The sequence below is a fragment of the Tupaia chinensis genome, unplaced genomic scaffold (genome assembly GCF_000334495.1).
Source record: "Tupaia chinensis unplaced genomic scaffold, TupChi_1.0 Scaffold000569_1, whole genome shotgun sequence".
Classification (NCBI taxonomy): domain Eukaryota; kingdom Metazoa; phylum Chordata; class Mammalia; order Scandentia; family Tupaiidae; genus Tupaia; species Tupaia belangeri.
The window spans coordinates 2,656,640-2,681,928 of NW_006160083.1; the positions used below are offsets into that span (position 1 = coordinate 2,656,640).

At 41.6% G+C, this 25,289-nt stretch overlaps 1 protein-coding gene across 25 annotated transcripts in view; it reads left to right on the forward strand.

The window, feature by feature from the left end:
• Window positions 1-25,289, forward strand: part of CADPS (calcium dependent secretion activator) — a 423,537-nt gene that overhangs the window by 172,423 nt on the left and 225,825 nt on the right. For all 25 annotated transcript variants that reach the window (XM_027775523.1, XM_027775527.1, XM_027775526.1 and 22 more), the window contains exon 6: window positions 24,000-24,111. In XM_027775523.1, the coding sequence (XP_027631324.1) occupies window positions 24,000-24,111 (112 nt within the window). The remainder of the gene's footprint in view (window positions 1-23,999; window positions 24,112-25,289) is intronic.

Sequence of the window (25,289 nt, forward strand, 5' to 3'; positions counted from 1 at the left end):
GCTTTCTCTCTCTACCTCTTTATTTCTGGCAAAAGTATCTGCCTTCTTACAAATTAAAAAAGAAAAAAGAACAATTACTTTACTTAGACTAGACCATCACAATCTGAAACTTCCCCAGGCCCTCCTCCTGAAGCAGGCAGGGAGTAAGGGTGGAACAGGCCAATCCCTCACGGTCATGTAGATTAGCAGATACTCATGGAGGACAGAAGGTAGTGGAAAGGGGTTTGTATAGAGATCTCTTGTCTAACTTCTTCTTTTCTCTGCATACCCCAGACCAATCCCACCAAAACCCCCCTCATAGCAAATTGAATGACCTGCCTTCCTAACCTCTAACCAAACCTTTTAAGTAGTTTGAATATTTTTTCCAATAAATGAATTTTAATAGACTTTACCAGAATACCAGTATTTGGTTAGGAGGAGGACACCCCTGATCCCAGCACCCCTTAGAGGTGACCTTGATTATCCAGAACTGATTATTTTTTAAGAGAGATTTTTGCTGTAGGGTGGGTGTGCTCACTGGAGAGACAGAGACAGAAAGCGAGAAATCACCACCTGGGGCATGGCCACACCACAATCCCTTTTTCTTCGTTCTCCTCTCGGGATTTTGGGCATGCACACATAAATGCCCAGCATGATTTTTAAGCCTCTGGGTCCAGGACTCAAAACTGTGATCAATTACATGGGAGTCCAAGGATGTAACCACTATGCCATCTGCTGGTCCCTCCAGAACTGATTATTAACTCATAAGAAATTCTTCAGTATGTTTGTCAAACTTTCAGTTTGCCAGAGTATTCTCTACAAAACACCAGCTCTTCATGATGCTCTTTGGGAAAAGGCTTCTATAATCACGTAAGTCTGGGATTGGTTATGCTCTGGCCACTCTTGAAAATCCAGAATCACAGTGGCATAATAAGAGCTCTGAGAAATCCTACATAAAGGGACCAATCTTCATTGAAACCAGCATTTCTGAATTTCTTTCATCACTAGACCTCTTTGCCATAAGTACTTGGGGTAGCTGCTAAGTAAACTGCCCAGCATCAGGTACTTCCACCTAAGAACTCTGAAGCTGAGCCAGGGAAGGTAGGTGGGGAGCCAAATGTATTCATTCACTTAACAAATATGTTCAGGGTTCTGGGCTCCATAAACAAAGTGGAGATCAGGCATTTAGGTCCCTCCCTGCTAACAGGTTTGAAACTATACTCCTCCACCCTATTCTCCCTTTATTTTACTAAAAAAGGGGGATGGAGAAGGAGATGGGCAGCTCAATGGGGACCCTTTATCCACCTGGCTTCAGCTCAAGTACCATGTCCTCGAGTAGGACACCATCTGACTATCCCACCTCCTATAGCCCTGCCCCAGCAATTCTGTGTCATAACCCTGTTAGACTGTCTTTAGAGGCCCTATCATTCTCAAAATCATTTTCTTTGGTTGGTCCTTGTCTGTCTTATCCAAACAACATAAAGTTCTTCATGAGTGCAGGGGCTTCCTCTGTCTTAGTCATTGAGTTTTGCCCTGAGTTCAGAAAGTTCCCTAGGTGCTCAATCTAGATTGGACAGGCGGTTGAATTTATGAGTAGGTGAACAAATGAGCAACGTCAGAAAATAACAAATGAAGGCTATTGAGTGTAAGTCAGTACACTTGCCCTCACTCACTGGAAAAGCCAGAGAGCATGGCAAGGGCAGCTATCTAATCAGTCCCCCGTTGTCTCCAATTCCATATTATTGCTCCAGCCTCTCATCTTGCACGCCTCACAAGTCCAGAGTAGGAGTCATTTGTTTGGCACCTAGTGAGTCATCTCTATTACAGACATCGCAGTTCCCTTCAGCAGTGAGTCTCTTATCAACTTAATATAAGTGTGGTATTATCTGTTGAAGATAATTTGTAGTTTTATCAACTGTACTAGGGAGAAACGTTCACCTGTTGAAATATCCATTTTGTAAGCCAAATAATAATGTGATTGAATGTATAAAAGAAAATGAAACAAAAAAATTGCAAATAAATATTTTTCAAAATAAATAAAAAATAAAATAAAATAAATGAAATCAGAAGACTCAGAATGCTTAGGGACCCAAGAACTAGCCTAGAAAATCCAGCAAGGGATGAATAAGAAAAGGCAGGTGGAAATATCCTAGGAGAGTCTTTTGATGTTTTTTATTTTCTCTAGTCTGTATAAGAGCCCAGCAAAATATAAAGGGAATTTTGGTGGTCTTTTGTACAGACTAGAGAAAAATCCCCACATGGTGCATCATAATTATAGCAGTTACCATTTATTTAGTACTTTGTGCCAAATGCTTCATGTCTTATTTAAATTCATAAGAACTCTGATGAGTTTCAGATGAGGAAGCTGAAATTTAGAGACTTGAAGTAACTTTCCATGGTTACGTAGTATTCCCAGCTGGTATCAAATATTTGGAATATTCTGTTTATATATTCTATTTACAATGAATGAAAGTCATCGTGACAGCATAACTCTTCCATAGGACTATTTCAAAAGTTATTTTTTATTAAACAAATGTTCATTAAAAGCCTAAAATATGTCAGGCATTGCTCTAGACACAGATATGACAGAAGAAAGCAGACAAAAGTGCCTGCCCTATACACAGCTTGGCTTCTAGTCAGGGGAAACAAGCAATAAATCAATAAAAACAAAAGCAAAATTGAGATGGGCAGATGGCATAGCAGTTACGTCTTTGGACTCGTGCGTAGCCGAACGCAGTGCGAGTTCCATACCCAATACCAGGCGCGTGTTCGTGTGTGCCTAAAATCCCAAGAGGAGAATGAGGGGGAAGGGACTGTGATGTGGCCATCCCCCCTGCAGGAGATGATTTCTCACTTTCTATCTCTCTGTCTCTCCAGCAAGCTCATGCGCCCTAGAGCAAAAATGTCTCCTAAAAAATAAAAGTAATGTTGATGACAATAAGTATGTTGATGACAATAAGTACTAAGGAGAAAAATAGAATAGGAAAGGGGAATAAGAAGTCCTAACAAAGACTTTGCATAAAGAATAATGAGAATGATAGATGAGGTTAGACGCAATGAAGGTCCAACTCAGATAGGACCTTTCAGGGCATGATGAAAACTGTCATTCCATGTGAGGGAGACAAGAGCACATTGGAAGATTTTATAAACAGAGGAATGACCAGAGCTTTTACATTTTGAAAGATCATTCTCTGGGGACCAGCATGGTGTAATGGTTACGTCACTGGGCTCCCACATAGTCAACTACAGTCTTGCACGCCTCACAAGTCCAGAGTAGGAGTCATTTGCTTGGCACCTAGTGAGTCATCTCGATTACAGACATCGCAGTTCCCTTCAGCAGTGAGTCTCTTATCAACTTAATATAAGTGTGGTATTATCTGTTGAAGATAATTTGTAGTTTTATCAACTGTACTAGGGAGAAACGTTCACCTGTTGAAATATCCATTTTGTAAGCCAAATAATAATGTGATTGAATGTATAAAAGAAAATGAAACAAAAAAATTGCAAATAAATATTTTTCAAAATAAATAAAAAATAAAATAAAATAAATGAAATCAGAAGACTCAGAATGCTTAGGGACCCAAGAACTAGCCTAGAAAATCCAGCAAGGGATGAATAAGAAAAGGCAGGTGGAAATATCCTAGGAGAGTCTTTTGATGTTTTTTATTTTCTCTAGTCTGTATAAGAGCCCAGCAAAATATAAAGGGAATTTTGGTGGTCTTTTGTACAGACTAGAGAAAAATCCCCACATGGTGCATCATAATTATAGCAGTTACCATTTATTTAGTACTTTGTGCCAAATGCTTCATGTCTTATTTAAATTCATAAGAACTCTGATGAGTTTCAGATGAGGAAGCTGAAATTTAGAGACTTGAAGTAACTTTCCATGGTTACGTAGTATTCCCAGCTGGTATCAAATATTTGGAATATTCTGTTTATATATTCTATTTACAATGAATGAAAGTCATCGTGACAGCATAACTCTTCCATAGGACTATTTCAAAAGTTATTTTTTATTAAACAAATGTTCATTAAAAGCCTAAAATATGTCAGGCATTGCTCTAGACACAGATATGACAGAAGAAAGCAGACAAAAGTGCCTGCCCTATACACAGCTTGGCTTCTAGTCAGGGGAAACAAGCAATAAATCAATAAAAACAAAAGCAAAATTGAGATGGGCAGATGGCATAGCAGTTACGTCTTTGGACTCGTGCGTAGCCGAACGCAGTGCGAGTTCCATACCCAATACCAGGCGCGTGTTCATGTGTGCCTAAAATCCCAAGAGGAGAATGAGGGGGAAGGGACTGTGATGTGGCCATCCCCCCTGCAGGAGATGATTTCTCACTTTCTATCTCTCTGTCTCTCCAGCAAGCTCATGCGCCCTAGAGCAAAAATGTCTCCTAAAAAATAAAAGTAATGTTGATGACAATAAGTATGTTGATGACAATAAGTACTAAGGAGAAAAATAGAATAGGAAAGGGGAATAAGAAGTCCTAACAAAGACTTTGCATAAAGAATAATGAGAATGATAGATGAGGTTAGACGCAATGAAGGTCCAACTCAGATAGGACCTTTCAGGGCATGATGAAAACTGTCATTCCATGTGAGGGAGACAAGAGCACATTGGAAGATTTTATAAACAGAGGAATGACCAGAGCTTTTACATTTTGAAAGATCATTCTCTGGGGACCAGCATGGTGTAATGGTTACGTCACTGGGCTCCCACATAGTCAACTACAGTTTGAGTCCCAGACCCAGTGGCTTAAAACCCATACCAGACACGTGTGCATGCATGCCCCAAATCCCTAGAAGACAATGAAAGAGAAAGGACTGTGATGTGGCCATCCCTCCAGGGAGGAGGGGTGATTTCTTGCTCGCTCGCTCACTCTCTCTCTCTCTCTCTCTCTGGTCAAATTATAAAATTAATTAATTAGATAAATAAAGTTAAACAAAATGATTCTTTCAAAAAAAGAGAGATTTACCTGGGACCAGCAGTTAGCGTAATGGCTATGTTGCTGGACTCCCCAAAAGTCTATTAAAACACACACACACACACACACACACACACACACACACACACACTTTCTGGCTTTTGGAGTCTGGTGATGTAGAAAAAACATGTTAGAAGAATATTTCAGTAACTCAGAAAGCAGATGGCTATGGCTGGGACAAGGATAGTATCAGTGTAAGATGTGAGAAATGGTCAGATTCTCTGTATATTTTGAAGATAGGACCAAGAGACTTGCTGAGGTATAGGGCATGGAATGTAAGCAAACCAAAGGAGTCACTCATGTCTCTAAGCTTTTGGCCTGACCCACTGGAAGGATGGAGTTGCCAGTTGCCAACCTAAGGAATGTCTCAGAAGAGCCTGTTTAGGTTTTGGGTGGAGAAGATCAAAAGGTGAATGTTGAACCTATTAAGTATGAAGGCCGTACTAGACAGTAGGGAATGCTGTGTAGACAGGACAGGTAAGAGCATAACCAGAAGAGGAGACTCACGCTTCCCTTGCTGTTTGAATGATTCTTTGTAGTTATCTTGATAAAGACCTCTGCAAAGAAGTCATTCAGGGTGCCTAGAATTTAATGATAAGTAGGTTATGGCTAGTCATATGGCCAGCCCAACCATAACAAAGAAAGTCATTTTTTTATTTTTTTTATGTATTTATTTATTTTTCGAGAGATTTTCCCTGTGGGGCGCGTGCGCTCGCCAGACAGACAGAGAGAGACATAGAGATAGAAAGCGAGAAATCCCCCCCCAGGGGGGATGGGCACGCCGCAATCCCTTCTCCTCCCTTCTCCTCTCGGGATCTTGGGCACGCACGCACACACGCCCGGCGTGAGTTTTAAGCCACCGGGTCCGGGACACGAACCGCGGTCGACTACGTGGGAGTCCAGCGACATAGCCATTACACTAACTGCTGGTTCCCAACAAAGAAAGTCATTTTTTTATTTTTTTTATGTATTTATTTATTTTTCGAGAGATTTTCCCTGTGGGGCGCGTGCGCTCGCCAGACAGACAGAGAGAGACATAGAGATAGAAAGCGAGAAATCCCCCCCCAGGGGGGATGGGCACGCCGCAATCCCTTCTCCTCCCTTCTCCTCTCGGGATCTTGGGCACGCACGCACACACGCCCGGCGTGAGTTTTAAGCCACCGGGTCCGGGACACGAACCGCGGTCGACTACGTGGGAGTCCAGCGACATAGCCATTACACTAACTGCTGGTTCCCAACAAAGAAAGTCATTTTTAAGACCTTCTTCAAGAAAACCTCCTAGGAGCTGCTTGGAGAAAGGTTTCGTGGGGGGGGGTAAGAATTTATAATGAACACTAGAATGTGGGTAGGTAAGGGGAAGAAGCTATAGGGTGGTATATTACAGCAGAGTAAAACTATAAATGATGCATATTTTTTCAAAGCTGATAGAGTTAATGATGAATGATACAACATAATGTAATATTCAATGTTAAGGAAGATGAATACGGATATATCCTTGTTTTGATTATTTTTATACAGTATTTATTCCTTAAAAAAACATATTGTAGGGGGCTAGCCAGACGGCGTGGAGATTCAGGTGGTTGGATTCCATGAGGCCAATTGTGTGGTTCAAGTCCCAGACCTGGTGGGCTTTAAGATATGTGTCTGTGCTTGCCCGAAATCCCAAGAGGAGAATGGAGGAGAATGGATATGGTGTGGCCACCCCCCAACTTGAGGGGTGATTTCTCACTTTCTCTCTCTCTCTCTCTCTCTCTCCTTCTCCAGTGAGCACAAGCTCCCTATGGCAAAATAAAATAAATTTAAATTACACATCGTACTGAGCACACAAAGATGTATACTGATTATATGTAAACCAGAAATCATAATTTAAAGATTAATAGAAAAAAAAAAAAGCCTTCAATTTCAACCACTTGGATTTTCAAAGAGACTTTACACTTGCCACTTCCAGAACCTAGTTAATAATAGTTGCTAATGCTTATTCAGTCAAGCTATACCATGTGCTTTGCCTGGATAATCTAATGTAATCTTTGCAACAACCTTGTGAGGTAGATGTTTTGGTTATTCTCAAGTTATAGTTGAGGAAACTGAGGCTAGAGAGGTTACATCTCTGGCCCATAATTGCCCTACTACTAAGTGAAGCAGAGATTAAAACCGGGTCATCTAACTCCAAAGCCCACATTTCCAACCACGGTGTCTTTACATTTCCCTGCAGACTGCACCTGGTTTTGCTTCCTCACTCAATTTTCCAAAACATTGAGCCTCAATGTGGTAGAAACCTTAAAAAGGAAAATTGAGCACCTGACATGCAAAACAGTTGGAATGCTAAGGTCCCTAGAAGCTGATGGGTTCTAAGTGAATTTAATTGTACAACTTGCATCCATCTCAAAACAAGGAAGAAGATGAGGCAGGAAGCATGTGTCAAAAAAATATTCCACTGTAAAAAGATGGACTAACATCTGTAAGGGCCTTAGAAACACAACCATATCTACCCAGAGAGTAAAAGAAAGCAAGTTTGTTTGTTTGGGTGTATGCTTATGGGAGGTAGGGAAGTGTACCCCTCAATGGGGCATGGTCACGCTGCAGTCCTTTCTCTGTTTCTCCATCCTGTTGGGATTTTGAGCATGTGTGCACACATGCCAATGTGTTCTTCAAGCTGCTAGGGCCAGTATCGAACTGTGGTTGGCTCTGTGGGATCCTGCTCCCTTAACTACTAGACTATGGGGCAAGCCCAAGAAAGCAAGTATTTTTTATTGTCAACTCTATAGCAAGTGAGAAGACTTCCAGAGATGAGTGGCCCTCACGTTGGGCATTTCACATATGCTTGGTTGAGCCTCCTTCCCTTAAGTTCATGTCTCCCTCAGGAAAGAGAAAAAGGCAAGTACAAATACCGTTTAGAAGGAAATGACTGGCAGAAATGCCCTGGAAGGGCATGAAGGTGATTTTTATCAGAAGGAGATGTCCAAGTCCAAACTGAACGAAATTAAATTTAATTCTGGCTTTTATCATTTGATAGGCCTTCAAATCTATTATTTCAGAGTAAAATCTGAGTACCAGTCATGAAATTTTAATTATATCTTAGCTTAAGACAGTGTGACCAGTAGGGCCCAAATGTTTACAAGAGCCTAGGAAATTACCTTTAAAAAAGTATTAACTGTAACATATATAAAGATAGCTACAAAATAAATACTAGTATTTAATTAAATCTTTTAAATTTAACTTATGTCAACCAGTCCATTGCAAATCAATCATATGCCAAGTAATTAACTCAACTTTCATTCAGTGTTTTGGTAAATTATTTTTTCTAAGATGGTCTGAGGTACTTATTAGTATGTTTAATATTACGTGGGTGAGAGTCCCAGATTATGGTAGGTAGATTATGGGGAGAACTTATAGTGACCTCAGGGGTCAGTGTAAAAAGACCAGTGTTTTCCTCTGCTGAAATGGAGTCAGTCTCCCTGAGTCTAGTTGAGTAGTGGTAATACTTCTCTACAACCAAGACCCACTGCTTTTCAAGAACAACTCTCTGCTTGGGCCTAAGCCATGCCTTTGGCCCAGAGCAATTTCCAGAGCAATGCTTTAAGACAACACGTCAGTCCTTACTGAGGGCATTTGATTAGCTGGCCTCATTCAGCATTTCCCTTTGAGACTTCTGGCATTCATGATTCCTCCTAGTGGTTTCTTGTAAATGTTAAACAGAGAAAATAAAGAACAAACCTACAAGCCAGACCCTGGGGAGAAAGACAAGCATAGCTCATACCACTGTCCTGAGGGACCCTGCTCTACAGGATGATGGCAACCCAGCCCATGAAAGCAGCCAGCCCTTCCTTCTCCTGCCCCCAGTGCAGGCCAAAAGCAGGTCTCATAATCCCCTCTGTCAGAGGCATCTGGGAGGTCTCCCGGGATAGGGCTGGTGGTTTGGAGGGCAGCCAAAACCTTGAATAGCCATCCCTGAACCCCCTAAGTAATGCCTCTTGTGTATTCACCACAGCTTGGGTCCCTACTCAGACAGATCCATAGATGTTGGGAGCACTCAAGTGTTGCTGAGGTTGGCTTTGTGGCTATTGCTTCCATGTGGGAGGCTTGATCTGGAGCACCTTTGATGTGGTTCAGGCTTCCCCTGGGAGCACTTGACCAGTAGTGGTTTAAGAGACATTGGCTGCCTGCCTCAGCCCTGGGAGGTGCCTATACACTTGCTCATTAGGGAGCCTAGACAGTGCCTGTGGCAGCCCTAGCCAGCACAACCAGGCTTCAATCCAGTTCTCACACTGTGGGTGGACTGCCTCATTTGACACTGACATAACAATGAGGTCCTTTTGAAGCCAGCAGATTCATTAGACAGGTGTTTTGTGAGCAACTGCCACAGACTCTCTATAGCATGAAGGGATTATCAGACATTCCTTGGCCCTGTAGGATGTGATACTCTAACTAGAATCCAAACAAACCTCTAGGACATAGTGCGGAAACAGGATGATGTGACTAAGGGGCAAGATCACTTAGCAATTTCTATGTAACAAGCCACCCCGAAACTCAGTGACTTAAAACCATAGTCACTTTCATTCACTCATCTGCATGTTGGTTGGAGGTTGACTGATCAATGCCAGGCTCTGCTTCTAGTTGTGGGTTGGGCTGGCTGTGGCTCCTCACTGTCAGTCTGCTCCACAAAGTTCTTTCAGGGACCCAGGCTGAAAAGACAGCAGCACTTGGAGAAAGCTTTGCTCATGATGTTGTTAAGGGCACAGGAGAGCAAGCCTAACCACTCAAGCACTTTTTCAAGCCTGTGTTTACATCATGCCTGCTAATGCCCCACTTGCTAAAGAAAGTCACTGACTTCAAAGTCAAGCGGCAGGGATGTGTATTCTGCCTGGGAAGAGTAATCGTCTGGATAAACCCCAAATCAATGGAACAGGAAGAAGACTTCCCTTTCAGAGAAAACTAGAAAGAGTGAATCACACTGAACTATCTGTGTATCTGATCTATCCCCTGGGGTCAGAAGAGGCCAGTGAAAGATAAAAGGATTGGGAGTGAGAGGAAAGGTTCCAGGCACTCAGAGAAGGAAGTCAGAGAAAACAAGAATGAGTTCTTGGCACTTACCCTGGTGCCATAGCTGCCGAAATATCACACCCAAATTCAAGTCCCAATGTTATTTTTCCTAGAATGGGAAAATACAAAAGCCATTTCTCAGATGATTTGGAAAACATTCCCAAGGTCAGCTCCCATCTTAATGTTCAATGTAGCCTTGGCACTTGAACTACCTTGCTGTGTATCTTTGAGATCCACCAAGTAATTATCACCTCGGTCATGATAGGTGACATTTACGGAGGGCTGATTGGAAATCAGCCTGGAAATCATTTTCTCATCTAATTCTAACAATAGAAAGCTACTAGAGAAGCACCATTAACATGCCCGTTTTACAGGTAATAAGCTAGAGGCTGCAAGAGCTTCAGTCAGTTACTCAGTTACTCAGGTAGAGAGGCCTACCAGTGTGGAACCCAGGCTTCCAGGCTCCACTCTTAATCCTGTGCTCCCCAGATAATACTAACTGTCCTTTATTAAGAACTTACATTGCTCTAAATGCTTCTCTTATTTGATTGGGTGATAGGCAGTTAAAAAATCCTAAGAGAGAAGTTGTTAATGTGCCCATTTTGTAGGTATGAAAACTGAGATCTGAGAAGCTAATAAATTTGTCTGAGATCATAAAACTGTTAGATGATAGAAACAGAACAGACTGACTCCAGAATTCTTCTCTTCTGCACCAACTTCCTGATTTATTAATGAGACATATGGCTAAAGTGATCTTTAGGACCTCATTCAACTCAAGAGTGTATTCCTCCGTCTCTCCCAGTTGATTTGATTCATGATGTCAGTGAAACTGGTTGGGATGCAGGGAGTTGCAGTGCATTTTGTAATTCTCCTGGCCCAGGCCTCCTGGTAACTTTGGCCTAGTTGACTGCAGCATGGATTTTGTAAACCTCTAAGTCTCCTGGAGGCTGCCAGGTGCCTTAGGTGGATTCTAGTTCTGAAGACAGCTGGCCTTGTCTCCCAGTATTTATGCAAATCACAGGTTGCAACCATAATAACCAGGTCAGGTTACAAGCATAGTAATGGAGAGGAGAAAAAAATAAAAAACAGTGTTGGAAGTTAAATAGGAGCTGGTTGGCTGAGTCACAGAGAGGGAAAAAAATGAATAAATGATTTCCCCACCACTTCATGAGAGTTTTTTTTTTTGTCTGGCATGCAGTGAGCAGCTCATTTTCTCTGAAGATCTTCAGGAACTCAGAGTGAATGGATGATTAGAGGAGGGCAGTGAGGTGATGGGAATGGGAAAGAACCCGAAACTGGGAATATGAGCCATCATTTGCAATAACAAAAGCTTACCTTCTCTGAGGACAGGGCAATTGTGAGTTCCATTTCAGAGAAGATGACACTGACATTCAAATAATATCATGTGCTGTCACCTCTGGGATTTAGCCTTTGACATTTCTTCTCCATACCATAAAGCAATCTAAGTTTTCACAGTGAGGAAGACGGTCGAAACATCCAGGCTCCCTTGGACTTCTGGTTTCCAGTCCTGCATGTGAGGAGCTTGGAAGTCACCGTTCCCATCCTCACAGGAATTAAAAAAGCTTAACATCCTAAAAATCAACTTACCATCTTAAGTCTATTAGAAAGTTGAGATCACAGGACAAACTGCTGCTTCCTAAATTGGAGAGACAGACAGCCAGGAACAGAGAATCACAGCAGAGGCCCATGAGCCAGTGCTTGCTTCCTTTTACCCCGTACATTGACAGACATTTGGTTTCAACAGAAATTACCATATAAGGGGGCTTCAAAAAGCTCATGGATAAATGAAATTAAAGCATACATTTATTTTGATGCAAAAAGAAAATTTGAAATCCATGCATGATTTTTCATAATCCACATTTTCCCATGAACTTTTTGAAGATCCTCTATTTTAAATTCAATAACAGAGTTCAAAGAGACAAAGCAGGCAGCAGAACCAGATTCAGATATGGCACTAATGTGGGCATTACCAGTCAGGAATATTTAAAAACTATGATTAATATGCTAAGCACCCAAATGGAAAAAAAATGGACATGCAAGAAGAAATGGGTTATATAAGCAAAGATGGAAACAATGAAAGAATCCAAAGGAGATGCTAGAAATTAAATACCCAGGCTCGGCTCGGCTCTGCTCTGCTCTGCTCTTCTCTTCTCTTCTCTTCTCTTCTCTTCTTTTCTCTTCTCTTCTCTGTGTCTCTCTCTCATTTTTAAATTTTTTTTTATTTTTCCGAGAGGTTTTTTGCTAGAAGGCATGTGCACTCGCCAGAAAGGCAGAGAGACAGAGAGGCAGAAAGTGAGAAATCATCCCCCAGGGGGGATGGCCACGCTACAATACCTTCTCCTCCATTCTCCTCTTGGGATCTTGGGCACACATGCACATGCACCTGGTGTGAATTTAAACCATTGGGTCTAGGACTCAAACCGTGGTCGACTACATGGGAGTCCAGCGACGTAGCCATTATGCCAACTGCTGGCCCCACCCAGGCTCTTCTCTTTAGGATAAAAAAAAGTCCCCTTTCCCATTACACAGGTAAGTACTGGAATATGCCAGTGACTTGGGCAGGGTCACATAGTCAGAAAGAAAATAAGGATCGACGTGCAGGCCTGTATTTGCACAAAGGGTTGCGTATGCTATTCTCTCCAGCCTTGACTCTGTATGCACGTCTTGAATGTTTCCTCTGCACAGGGGATGGAGCTAAACACTGGATTACAACCATGAAGGAAACGGTCTTGGTCCCTGGGCTTATGACGTTTGCAGTATAGAATTTTCTTCACTTTCTCTTTAACCATACCAAAGATTCCTTCATACGTTGGAGAAACAAGGAAGGAGACAGGGATCTCTGCCCTAGTGAAGTTTACACTCACCATAGGGAGACATTCTAGGCCAAGGAGACAAGCAAAGAAGTAAATCATACAGGTGTCACTTGCTACCTGGTGACATTTTAACCATGTTCTCCCACCTCTTTCCTGTCAATCCCAAGCTCATGTTTCTGTTTTGTCTTCCTCCATGGTAATGAAAGATCTGTGATACAGGTAGGACGTATGAGAAATCTGCTGATGCAGTGAACATAGGATGAGGAGAAGAAAAGTAAAAGCATATCTGTGGGGCTAGCAGTTCCTTCGGCTAAGCTGAGGAAGCCTTAGAAGAACAAGTGCAAAGAAGAGAAGCTCAAACTGAAGTCTAGACACTTTCGATGTCCTATTCCTGGGGAAGGAGACATTCCAGTGGGAATATCAAGGAGGCAAACCATCATCTTTCTATCTCCCAGACAGCTCAATTTCTATAAAGCAAATGCCTCATTTATATAGATAAGATTAGGTCTTCTGGTATGCTGAAAAGCCCGAAATCACATCCTATCAATTAGTTTGCATGAGACACACCGTGGTGGCAGAACTGATTTGCTTGGAGTAGAACTCATGCAGTCCACCTGAAAGGCAGGCTGGAGGTTTTAATGCAGCTATCTGCAGGCAATTACTAACTTTCTCTCTTAGCAACAGGACCACAGCACTTTCATTCCTTACAGTGACACCCCTCTCTTGTGAAAGCCCACAGTTAATTTTATGAACTGAACCAATTTAACACCCAGCTCACGTGAGCCATATACCTGGGACAAATGCAAATCCAATCTCCAGGCATGAATTACGATGGCCTTATGCTGAATATCGTCATGGCAACTAATGACATCACCATCACCACCTCCCACCAGCACAACCTGCACAAAATCCAATTCTCTGAGGGTTCTTATTTGCCTCACGTGGGTGTGGCTCGCTCACATATGCATCTGTAAATATCACTCTGTTGCCAAAGGTTTGCAGTGGATGTTTACTGTCATTTTGGGAGGTATATTCCCTATGTGGCAAATGTTGTTTTTTTTGTTGTTGTTGTTCGTGGGGGGAAAAGTTCTAATGAAAATTACTGTGTGTATTTGATTAGCAACATTTGCTGATAACATATGGTCTGAAGAGGCTTCCGCAAATAAGAGGCTTTAAATAGTAAACAGAGATGTGAGTGTGAGGGAGCAGATGCTCTCCAAACACACAGTACAAGGTTGCTTTACCCATAGATTTCTTTCTGCCCATGAACCCACCTCCGGCCCCAGCATATTCCTCTCCCTCATTTTCTCCCCACATCAAAGTGTTCACTTTCAAAGCAGCGGCGCTGTAGAATAGGCTTAGAGAAATGACGTGCTAGGACTTTAAAAGTCATCTCCACCCTCCCCCAAAAAAGAATTATCTGTTACTCACGTTTATTATTTGTTATTAATAATGATATAGTGTGACTAAATGAGTCAGCCAGCTCCAGTAGACCTGGAAGCAGCATTTGGGCACCACGTGTCTGAAATGCTGTAATACATGCGCCCATATTTTCCAAGGGTGCTGGAGAGAGTTCCATGAAAAATTTAGAGTGACAATTGGCTCCCGCTGAAGCAGGCTGTCCATAAAAGTGTGTGTTTACAGCTTATTTTTGTGGATGTGCTTAGGTGAGCACACTTCTATTCTGCTAATGAAAATAAAAATATTTTCATTAGGCTGAGCTGGCAATTAAACTACTTATAACAAAGGTCAGCAAGCTTTCTCTGTAAAGGACCAGAGTTAATATTAGAGACTTGTTGGCCATATGGTCTCTGTCACAAGTACTCAACTCTGCCATTGTAACATAAAAACATCCATGCACAATATGTGAATGAATGAGCATAGTTTTATCTTAATAAAATTTTATTGAGGAACATCAAAATTTAAATTTCAATAATGTTCATGTGTCACAGAATGTTGTTCTTCTTCTAATTATTTTCAACCATTTAAAGATGAAAAACCATTCTTAGCTCCTGAGCCATATATAAGAATGGGGTTGGCCAGGTCTGGCCACTAGGTCATACATAGTTCACCAACCCCTAGTCTATAGTCTTCAAATGAAAATTTCTTATTGCTTCTGTATGCCAGATATTGAATAAAGCACTGTATATAGACTAATTCATCCCCTATGTATCCTTCCATCAATCCTCTGGGATCAGTACTTCCTTTATCTCTGATTTATAGATGTGAACGCTGAGGCTCACTTTCATATCTTGTTAATGTTATCATTTGCACATGGCATCTCCCCATGTAGAATGTAATATCTGTAAGGACAGAGCTTATATTTCACCTGTGGAGCCACAGTAACACTGAACACAGCGGTTTACCCATGGTAGACATTCAGAAAGTGTTTCCTAAATGAAGAGGTATAATCTCGAAGCAGTGGAAGTTAGTTTTATTTGATACTATACAGTGCTTGTAGGTTAGTTAGTTGGATTGTTTATCTGTTCTTATCTGTTCATTCTCTACTGTTTTTCAAGAAGTACTTAGTTTGGAATAGACACACCTGTCTCAATATACATATTATTCATATTTGGTGATGCCATTGTGGGTGATGGCATTCCTACAGTCTGCTTATGTCCTTGTGATTGAAAAGACCAAAAGTGTATAATAATAATAGCTTATTGTATAAGTTGGCTACACTCCATCTTTACGCCATTGGTACCCACACTGCTTCCAGCCTTTGGCTAGCCATTCTTGACCCTCAAGAATTAATGCCTTACTCCCAGAGAGTTGTCATATTCTGACTGTCCCCCACATACTGCCAGCCACTTTCTGTACTTCAGAGAGCTAGTGTGCTCCTAAAACACATCAAATCCTCAAGGAAATTAAAGTCCTCGTTTAAAGGAAGCAGTCACACCCTAAGTTATTTCCTGTGTCTCCTATCTCCACAATCTCAAATTTGGTGATATGGTTTTTCTGAATTTGTCATACTTCTTGCTCCAAGAAGTTCATCTCCTGGAAAGAGAGACAGATGCATACAAGTACTTTCCATATGACCCTATAATACTGTTAGAAGTTAGAGATATAGTAAACCCCCAAGGTTGAATGCATAAACTTCGAGGTCAGAAACTCTGAGTTTAAAATGAGCTCTGTGATAGCCTGAGATCCTGGCCCAGTAACTTGACCTCCTCAAACCCTGGTTTCTCCATTTATATACAGGATAATAATGAGATAGACTTTATAGAGCTGTCAGAAGGATTAAACAAAATAATCCATGAAAAGCACTAAGCCCAGAGCCTGAAAAACCATATACGCACTTAGTAATTGGTGGCTATTTTTAATGTTTTTGTGAGCTGGTCGTACAGTGCAAATACACTGATAGATATGATGGGATCACAGAAGACTGAGCCCCTAACCCATTTTACTTGATCTACTTCAGGTTCTGGTGGAAGTGAGTTAGTTAACCTTTTCAGCGTGTGCTTACAATGAATATTCTCAACCTCTGGTCTTTTCAAATCAAAACAACAATTACAGGGCCAGCAGGTGACATGGTGGTTAAGGTGTTGGACTCTTACATGGCAACTGCAGTTCAAGTGCCAAACCCAGTGGTTTGAAAATCACTCCAGGCACGTGTGTGTGCATGCCCAAAATCCTGAGAGGAGAATGAAGGAGAAGGGATTGTGGCATGACTTTCTCCCTGGGGGTGGTTTCTCATTTTCTCTCTCCCTCTCTCTGTCTCTCTGGCGAGTGCACATGTTCTATGAAAAATCGAAAAAAAAAATACAGTTACATTTCGGTTCTCAGAAACTTTTCAGGAGAGGTATTCATCTTAATAGCCACAGTCAATTGCACAGCTAGGGAAAAAGAATTGGTAGAGAGAAATGCAAAAATGAGAGAGAGAGATTCATTTATCAAAGTGTGGCCCCACCAAAAGGCCAAAGTTTTTGATGCTTCCTCCACTGGCTAATTTGTCTTGATTAAATATCATACTCTGTGAGCTATGCTTTGCATGTGAAATAAATCTAAAGTTAGAAGCCAGAATGGCCCAAAGTCCCAGCAGTCTTAAAACTGACCTCCTCTTTGAGTTACAGAGGTGACTTATGTTGGCAAATCCAAGACACAAAGGAGGAGTGAGTGGTGAAACAAATGAGAGAGGCAGTACGGTGATGTGCTTAAGAGTTTGCACCATGGAGTTAGACTGTCATTTACCCCCCATGTTTGACTCTGGACACATTACCTAACCTTTCTGAGCCTCAGGGTCCTTAAACTGCAGGGGTGGAAACTAGGCATTTCATAAGATGACCAACAGAGTTTAAAGAGAGAAAATATATGCATGACTGTATTTTTTCTTTTCCTTTTTTTTTAATTGCCAGAGGGCACATGCATGTTTGAATGCTAGATAGAGCAAGAGACAGAGAGAGAAAACATCCTCAAGTGAAGCATGGTAACACTGAGATCTTTTCCTGATTTCTCCATCTCATCAGGATTTGGGGCATGTATGCACGTGTGTGAAAAACACTGAGGTTGTTTTACAAGCCACCGAGGCTGAGATTTGAACTATAGTCAGCCATGTGGGATCTGGCTATCTATGCAGAGCCCTTAACTGCCACACTATGGAACTAGTCTGTGTCACACTTCTGAGATAGCAATTTGTGCCTAGCACATACTAATTTGAAAAAAAAAAATGTGTTTTTAATTCAAGTTTTTTATTTCCTCCACGAAAGAGAGAGAAACCAAGCGAAAGCTAGGCACCTCCAATAGGTCTCATGCCACAGTTCACCACCTCCAGCCACACCCAGTCTAGATTACAGACATGCGTGTATTCAGCATGTTCAAGGAGCTCTCAAAAGCTAAACTGGAACCTTCCCATATGGCATGAGTATCACAGAACATTCTGGTACTCCTATAACACTCTAGCTGGCTCTGTTATTTTTGTTATAAGAATAGCCAGGTCCCTCATGGCTTGAAAAAGGCAGAGTAGACATGTTTGTGGCTGTTCTTCCAAAGGGGAGGGGGCAAGGAAGGATACTAATAATTAGACCTTCCTGACTATCCTAGGAATAGGACGCTTTGACACAAAGAAGCCCAGAGTTGTTTGCACAGAATTCAGTGACCAGCCAGAATAGCTTTATGTCAACAGGCATTTGCAGCCCCAACACCTGCTGCATGACCCATCCTCAGTCCAGGCAGACCAGACTCGGGTGACATTAGAGTGGCTTGACGGACAGTGCCTGGGCAGCTGCACAGGCCCCACATTCAGAAGGGGCCCATGTTTGGCTTCATGCTCTGCCATTGCCATCTTGAAACTGATCATTTTACCTTTGAACTTGTGTTTATAAGTGAAGTCCAGTGAGACAATGGACCAGGCATTTGAGCAGAGAAAATACTTAGGAAAAGGAAAGCAGTTTTTATTTCAGTACCTCTTACAGCACTTTTGTTCTGCTTTTTGAATAAGGAATCCTACATTGTTACTTTGCACGGGACCCTGAGAATTGCATAGGCAGTTCTGATTAGACTAGAGAACTGTTCTTTTTACCTGCTCTTCTGGGCCAGGTTACCATTGTGAAACCTGACAGATACATTGGGATTCTGTAGCGACCTAACAACTTGAGGTGAGCCAAGAGTCATAATGGAACACTAAAAGCACACTGCAGTCCTGGTGGAAAGAAAAAGCTACCCAGGATCCAGTTGGACAGAGTTGTCAGAATGGCCTCCAGCAGCTTGGATCATGTCCAGCTGACATCTCCAGCGCACTGCACCGCCCTGCAGTCTGAGTCACACGCCTTATGAGAGGAGCATCTTTGGGTAGCAGCAGGGGTCCAGGCACACTGGGTTAGAACCTGCCAAGCAGGCCAGGAATTCCTGCAAGGAGGCCAAAGGACAATTTCATGGGGATACAGTAGGGGGTGGGAGTTAGGGGGTGGGAGTGGGGAGCTGGAGGGGGGGGGGCAGTACCCTCAGTGCACCCAGCTCAGGTCTCTTTGTGGTTTAGCATTAAAGCTTCTCATTCCAGAATTCTTCCAGTTTTCAACAAGAATTGTTCTCATTCCCACCTCCAAGTATGATGAATGCCTAAGGAAATTAATAGCACACTTAATCTTAAATAGTTGAGTTAACGGTCATGGTGTTTGCCAACATCACTGATCACTAATAATTCTTGATATTGGTAATTATGATAATAATAGCACCAAGAGCTATGAAGTGGGAATTTCAAGATTTCAGTTCTAATTCAATTCAGGCACCAGTCACTGGAACAAAACAGTCCAAATCTTGAGTTTCTCCTCAGTTTTCTCACCTGCGAAATGGCCATCATAATAACTTTTATTATTTACCTTTTATAAAGGAAGGGCAGTGTCCATTAGCTTCCTTTATGCAGAGTTAGACACCTAGCTTGTGCTTGGTAAATATGTATGGGACGGGTGACACAAAATTTAACTCGTATTGCAGTTAGTAACATACATCTCCTTACTTTGAGAAGTGAAAGTAGCTGAAATTGTGGAATCTCACCATTTTCCAAGCCTGCAACTATTCACTCTTTACCTTTACCCTATAAAATGAGCTTATTTTACAGCTGAGGAAAATTGAGACACAGGGATGTTAACTTACCTCACATATCACAATTCATGAGTGACTAAGCCAGGATTTGAATAAAAGATGTGTTGGCATGTCACCTTTGTGAGGACAAAGATTCTGCCATCTTGCAGGCTTGCTGCAGTTGCTGATGACCATGGTTATGCGTTTCCATCTGTTCACCCAACCTTTTGCTTCTGTGTTTGAAACCTGTCGCTTCTTGTTTTGTATCATTCGTCTTCCATGTCCTCTCCTTTTCTCTATGATGACTCTTGTGTTTTCTCAATGGTTTTCAGGCAGTTAGTTCTCCATGGATCTGGGTTCTCTTTAATCTCAATTATTCCAGTGTTCTTTTGTCAACTCTCTTTCAGTTCATTGTGTTTAGTTAACAAGGTTTATTTGATTAAGTACGACAATGAGACTAGAAGTCAGGTTTTCATAATTTACAGAAGAAGAGCTATAAGCAGTAACAACTACAAGATTAAACACTCAAACTCACTAGTAGCTCAAGAAATACAGGACATGTTTTTTGAGAAAGTGACATTTAGATTTTCAAGCTGAGGTGGATCCTGGCCTGTTCAGGGAAGCTATGCTCTAAACTTCATCTTCTAGACTCCCGAAATATTCAGACAAGTGGAGAGATTTTGTCACAGAATGACTAGAAGTCACCGCAGAGACACAAGAAACATGAGAAACTAAGAAAATATCTCTCCCCTGAGGGAAAAGAACAATCCCTCATCATCCACAGACGGTACAGTAGAACTCGTGGAAATGCCTGATAGAGAATTCAGATTATTTGTAGTGACAAAACTAAATGAGATGCAAGAGCTGAGAGACAATGAACTCTAGAAGACGCAGGAGAAAAGAGACAATGATTTCCAGGAGGTATTGAAGTTTTTCCATGATCTGAAAGAGGAAATACACACCATAAAAAAGAGTCAAATGGAACTATTAGAGATGAAGCCTGCCATTCAGGAAATCAAAACCTCCCTCAAAGATATTAAAAGCAGATTAGTCTATGCAGAAAATTGAATTTCAGATGTGGAAGGCAAAACTTCTGATCTAGAAAAAACAGCCAAAACAGAAAATAACCCCCAAAATGAGAATACTATATGAGAAATACTAGACAGCATTTAAGTGCCCAAACATCCAGATAATTGGTATCCCAGAAGGTGAGGAAACCAATAAGGTCATTGATAATCTATTCCATGAAATCTTGGAAGAAAACTTTCCAAATCTAGAGAGGCATTCAAATATCTAGACCCAAGAAATCCAAAGGACCCCTAATACAATCAACCCAAGGCACATCATAGCAAGACTGGCCAAATCTACAGACAAAGATGAGATACTAAAATTGGCAAGAAAGAAACGTCAGATTACTTATAAAGGTTATCCCATCAGGCTAACCTCTGACCTCTCATCAGAAACAATGCAAGCAAGGAAAGAATGGGAAAATCTATTCAAAGTGTTGTGAAAAACCGTTTCAACCAAGATTACCAAACCTTGCAAGATTATCTCATATGGAAAGAAAGGATAAAAACATTCTCAGATAAACAAGACCTGAAAGAATTTACCAATATCAGGCCCACTCTTCAATAAGTTCTGAAAGGAGTGCCCTACCAGGAAAACTAAAGACATGTAAAGAAATAAGAGAACAAAAGGCAACCAAGAAAACAGCCAATTTAATGCTAGGGACAAGAAATATTAATAATAATAATGAATGTTACCTTCCAGGATTTAAATGGAAAGATTGGACCACAGTAATACTGCATATTCAACAGAAGAGAGTTTGAACATAAGACTGAACTGGCGAAATAGAATTTTATGACTTTTGAGTAAAATATTTAACTATGCTTTGTTTTCCCAATTTAAGTATTTCACTTTCTTCTGAATGGTTGACAGGTTCAGCAATTGGTTAAAATATTTTTGTTTCTTTCTTTAAATGGGAACATAAACTTTTCTTCCTCCCTGACTCCCCTGGAATTGGAAAATGTTTGGGAGTATTCTTATTTTGTGGCAGAAGGGTTATTTGTGTAAGTTCAATAATGCTTGTTGCATTGAATCAGAAATTGGAAATACTCATTATTGGATAGGGCTTTGATTGGAATGTTATATCTGAAGATTAATCAAGAAATTATGGAACTAAGAAAGGTTTGAAGCCAACAGAAACTCTTAGAAATATAGCCTGTTACCATAAATAGTTCTGTGTGGCAGAGAGGATTAGAGAAGCTCTATGAAAGAATTTATAACATAAAATAACCAGCATTGTAATCAGCAGAGATTGCAAAAGAGCAACCACACCAGAGGATTATCTTGAGAAAGATGTCAAAGGAAGAAAAAGAGACTGATCTTTGTTAGCAGATGGTATATCACAGAATACTTGGTAGGTAGGGCTGAATTGAGAAGGTTTATGTGTGACTTGTGTGCTGGGCATTTGCTTTTCAACAATTTGAGTTGTTGACATGTAAATATTTTCTCAAAAATATTGGGAACCAGCAGTTAGCGTAATGGCTATGTCGCTGGACTCCCACGTAGTCGACCGCAGTTCGCATCCCGGACCCGGTGGCTTAAAACTCACGCCGGGTGCATGTGCGTGCGTGCCCAAGACCCCAAGAGGAGAATGGAGGAGAAGGGATTGCGGCGTGACCATCCCCCTTGAGGGGTGATTTCTCACTTTCTGTCTCTATGTCTCTGTCTGGCGAGCTCATGCGCCCTATAGCAAAAACCTCTCAAAAAATATATATATATATATTTAAAACCATATGTCTTTGTTGTTGTAGAGTCACAAACAAAATTATAAGAAATATTTTGAACATCTTTAAAATTCAGTATTTTGAAATTTTGAAAGTTGTTTATTAGCTGTCAAGAACTATGGAGTATGAGCAAAACTGTTTTTTTTAAGAATTATTTTATTTAACTTTATTTATTATTATCATCATTATTATTTTCCAGTTTGATCAGAGACAGAGAGAGAGAGAGAGGAAGTGAGAAAGCAAGTCACCAGGTCCGAGACTTGAACCGCAGTTGGCCATGTGGGAGTCCGGCACCTTTCACCACCTTGCCAGTTACCAGCCCCAAGCAAAACTTTTTTGATATGTAAAGTAAATGTTCGTGGAAAAATGTAAAAATAAATAAAAGAAAGAAAGAAAAAAGAAAGTGACATTTAAGCAGAGCTCTGAAGAAGTGGCCAAGTGAAGGTGAGGTGGGGAGAAAGTGCCAGTAGAAAGAACCATGCATGCAACAGGTCTGAGGTGGCAAGACTCAGGAGGCCCTGGAGACTGGAACAGATGAGTGTAAGAGCATCACGATGGGGCCAATTGCACCCTGCATGCAGTGGAACAGGTGCTGTGGAAGGGCTTAGCGCACGAGCTCAATGCAATTCAGTTAACACTTTGAAAGATCAATCACTCTGATTCCAGGTACAGAGTGGATGGAGATAATATTCTATGGAAGAATAATGAGTAAACAAAGAGGCTTATGTGAGCCAAGCCTAGCATTCTACCCAGGTACTGGGGAAGCCAGATTCTCTTTGGGAGAGATTTAAGACCCAGATACCCACTGATTATGAGCAGGGAATGGTATTTCCCACATGTTTATCCTTCTGCTTCAAATCTTTCTCTTGACTATGGCAGAACAGAGCTCCACTTACTCCTCTATTACTTCTTTTTTTTAAAGAATTACTATATTTATTTCATTAATTATTATTATTTTAGTTTGCTGTGAGGCACATGTGCTCACAGGGAGAGACAGGGGGGTGAGGGGGTGAGAAAGCAAGCCACCAGGTCTGTGACTCAAACCATGGTTGTTGCTGTGGGAGTCCAGCGCCTTAACTAGCACCTTGCCACTTGCTGGCCCCATCAGCTCATTCTTTAATACTAGGGGAAACTGGGCTCCCACATCCTGACCACCATTGTAAAGTCTCAATTTAAACACAGGTGGTGGCTTGAACCAAGTGAAGCCCCATCTCAAAATGTAGAGCTTCAGTTTCCAGGAATTAGCGATTCAAAGGATGCAGAGACAGGCCAGTCAGTGGTGTGGTGGTTAAGGTGGCTGAATCCCATATGTATGAGTGTGACCCAGTGGCTTAAGAAACATGCCAGGCACATGTGTGTGCATGTGTGTCCAAAAATCTCAAAATGAAGCAAAAGTAAAGGAGAAGAGATTGTGCCATTTCCCATGAAGGGTGCTTGCTTGTTTCTCTCTCTCTCTCTCTCTTTCTCTCTCTCTCTCTCGCAAATGCAGGCTCCCTCTGACAAGTTAAAATAAATAAATAAAAGGACACAGGAAACTATCAGTGATTACCCTCAAATCCTTTGTCAATACATGGGGAAAGTACTCACCAATTTGATGTCATGCTAATTCCACATGATTTCTTATGGCGCTCTGTGAAGACCTGTGGCAACTTTCTGAGCATCTGTCTTGCATTTGTCTAACAAGTTAATTAACACTTTTTGTCACTCTGACAGCTTTGGAGGGGAAAGGAGGGGAATGTGACAGCCAAAGCTGGGTTAACCCTGCGTTCACCTGACCTGAGAAGAAGGGACGAATTTAACACTGTCATGGAGGACAAAGTCCATACTTAACTCTCTGATTCTGTCCACAGCTGGGGCACCCAGGGTGACTTCTCCACAACCCATGCGCTCCCCGCTGTGAAGGTGAAATTGTTCACAGAGAGCACAGGTGTCCTGGCCCTGGAGGACAAGGAGCTTGGACGGGTAAGTACTCCCCATCCCAAGGGATATCTGACAACTCTCCAGAGGGTGGGTGTCCATGACTGGCTCCCATGGCATGGGTCACCAAGCAGCAGCATTGACAAGTGGTAAGAGGCCCTGCGGGAATTTAAATTCCAGCCTCCATTCTACATTAGCTATGCCACCATGGATAAGTTGTTCAACCTCTCTGAGCCTCAGGTTCTCCTCTGTAAACCTGGGCTAATGAGAGTATGCACTGCAGAAGGTAGAGCAGAGTTTCTCAGTACCTTCAGATCCAAATACCCTTTCTAACAAGGATCTGTAATACTCCTTACATCTTGAAATGAAATCTTTAATAAGTCAATTATCTATCCAATGTTAAAGTAAAAACAATGGCATAAAAAAGGAGACAAAAGGAAATTAATGCAATAAAATTAAAAATGTATATACTCAAGGACCTAAAGTAGTACCTCTCTTGCTCCCATATGGAGGGTCATCACAGAAGTGACATCTATAAAATCCACTGTGAGAATACACTGTGCTGGGGACCCAAAAGCCCGAGGTATCTGTTAACAGATATACTGAAATGGTAAACAACTCTTGTAAAAAAAAAAAAAAAAAAAAAGAAAAAGAAATTTCTTGATTTCCCTAGAATTATGCCAAAAATTCTTTGCTTTTAAATGTAAGGCAGAATTAGATCTAGGCGCAATTTGTTGTAGACAGGTTTGTCTGCCTCCATTAATATCCAGTGGGAATAATTAGAAGGCCAGTCCCCAGGGCTGGCTGCAGCGGGCAGCAGTATGTCACGTGTGCAATGCTGGACGTATGTGGCAAAGTCCCAAGTTCTCATCCTGGGGTCACCCTGTACACTCTAGGCCTGTGGACATGTGCCTGTGATTCAGGCTGGCTGAGGCAGAAGCTAGATTGCAGTGTGAAGACCCTGGTAGGCGTGCCTCCTTCCCTCCTTCTCTCTTTCATAGTAAATAAATAAACAAAGCAAAAGTCAGGTGGGATGCAGGATTCCTCACTAGGGAGAATTATCCCTCTTAGCTGCACCCCTGGCACTCACTTAATGCCAACAGGGATCAGCACCTTGTTAATCAAAATGTTCTCCCTCCTCCCCCTGTTTGCTAGAGGGCATTTGCACTCACTGGAGAGACAGAAAGAAAGAGAGGGGAGAGAGAGAGAAAGTGAGGATCCCC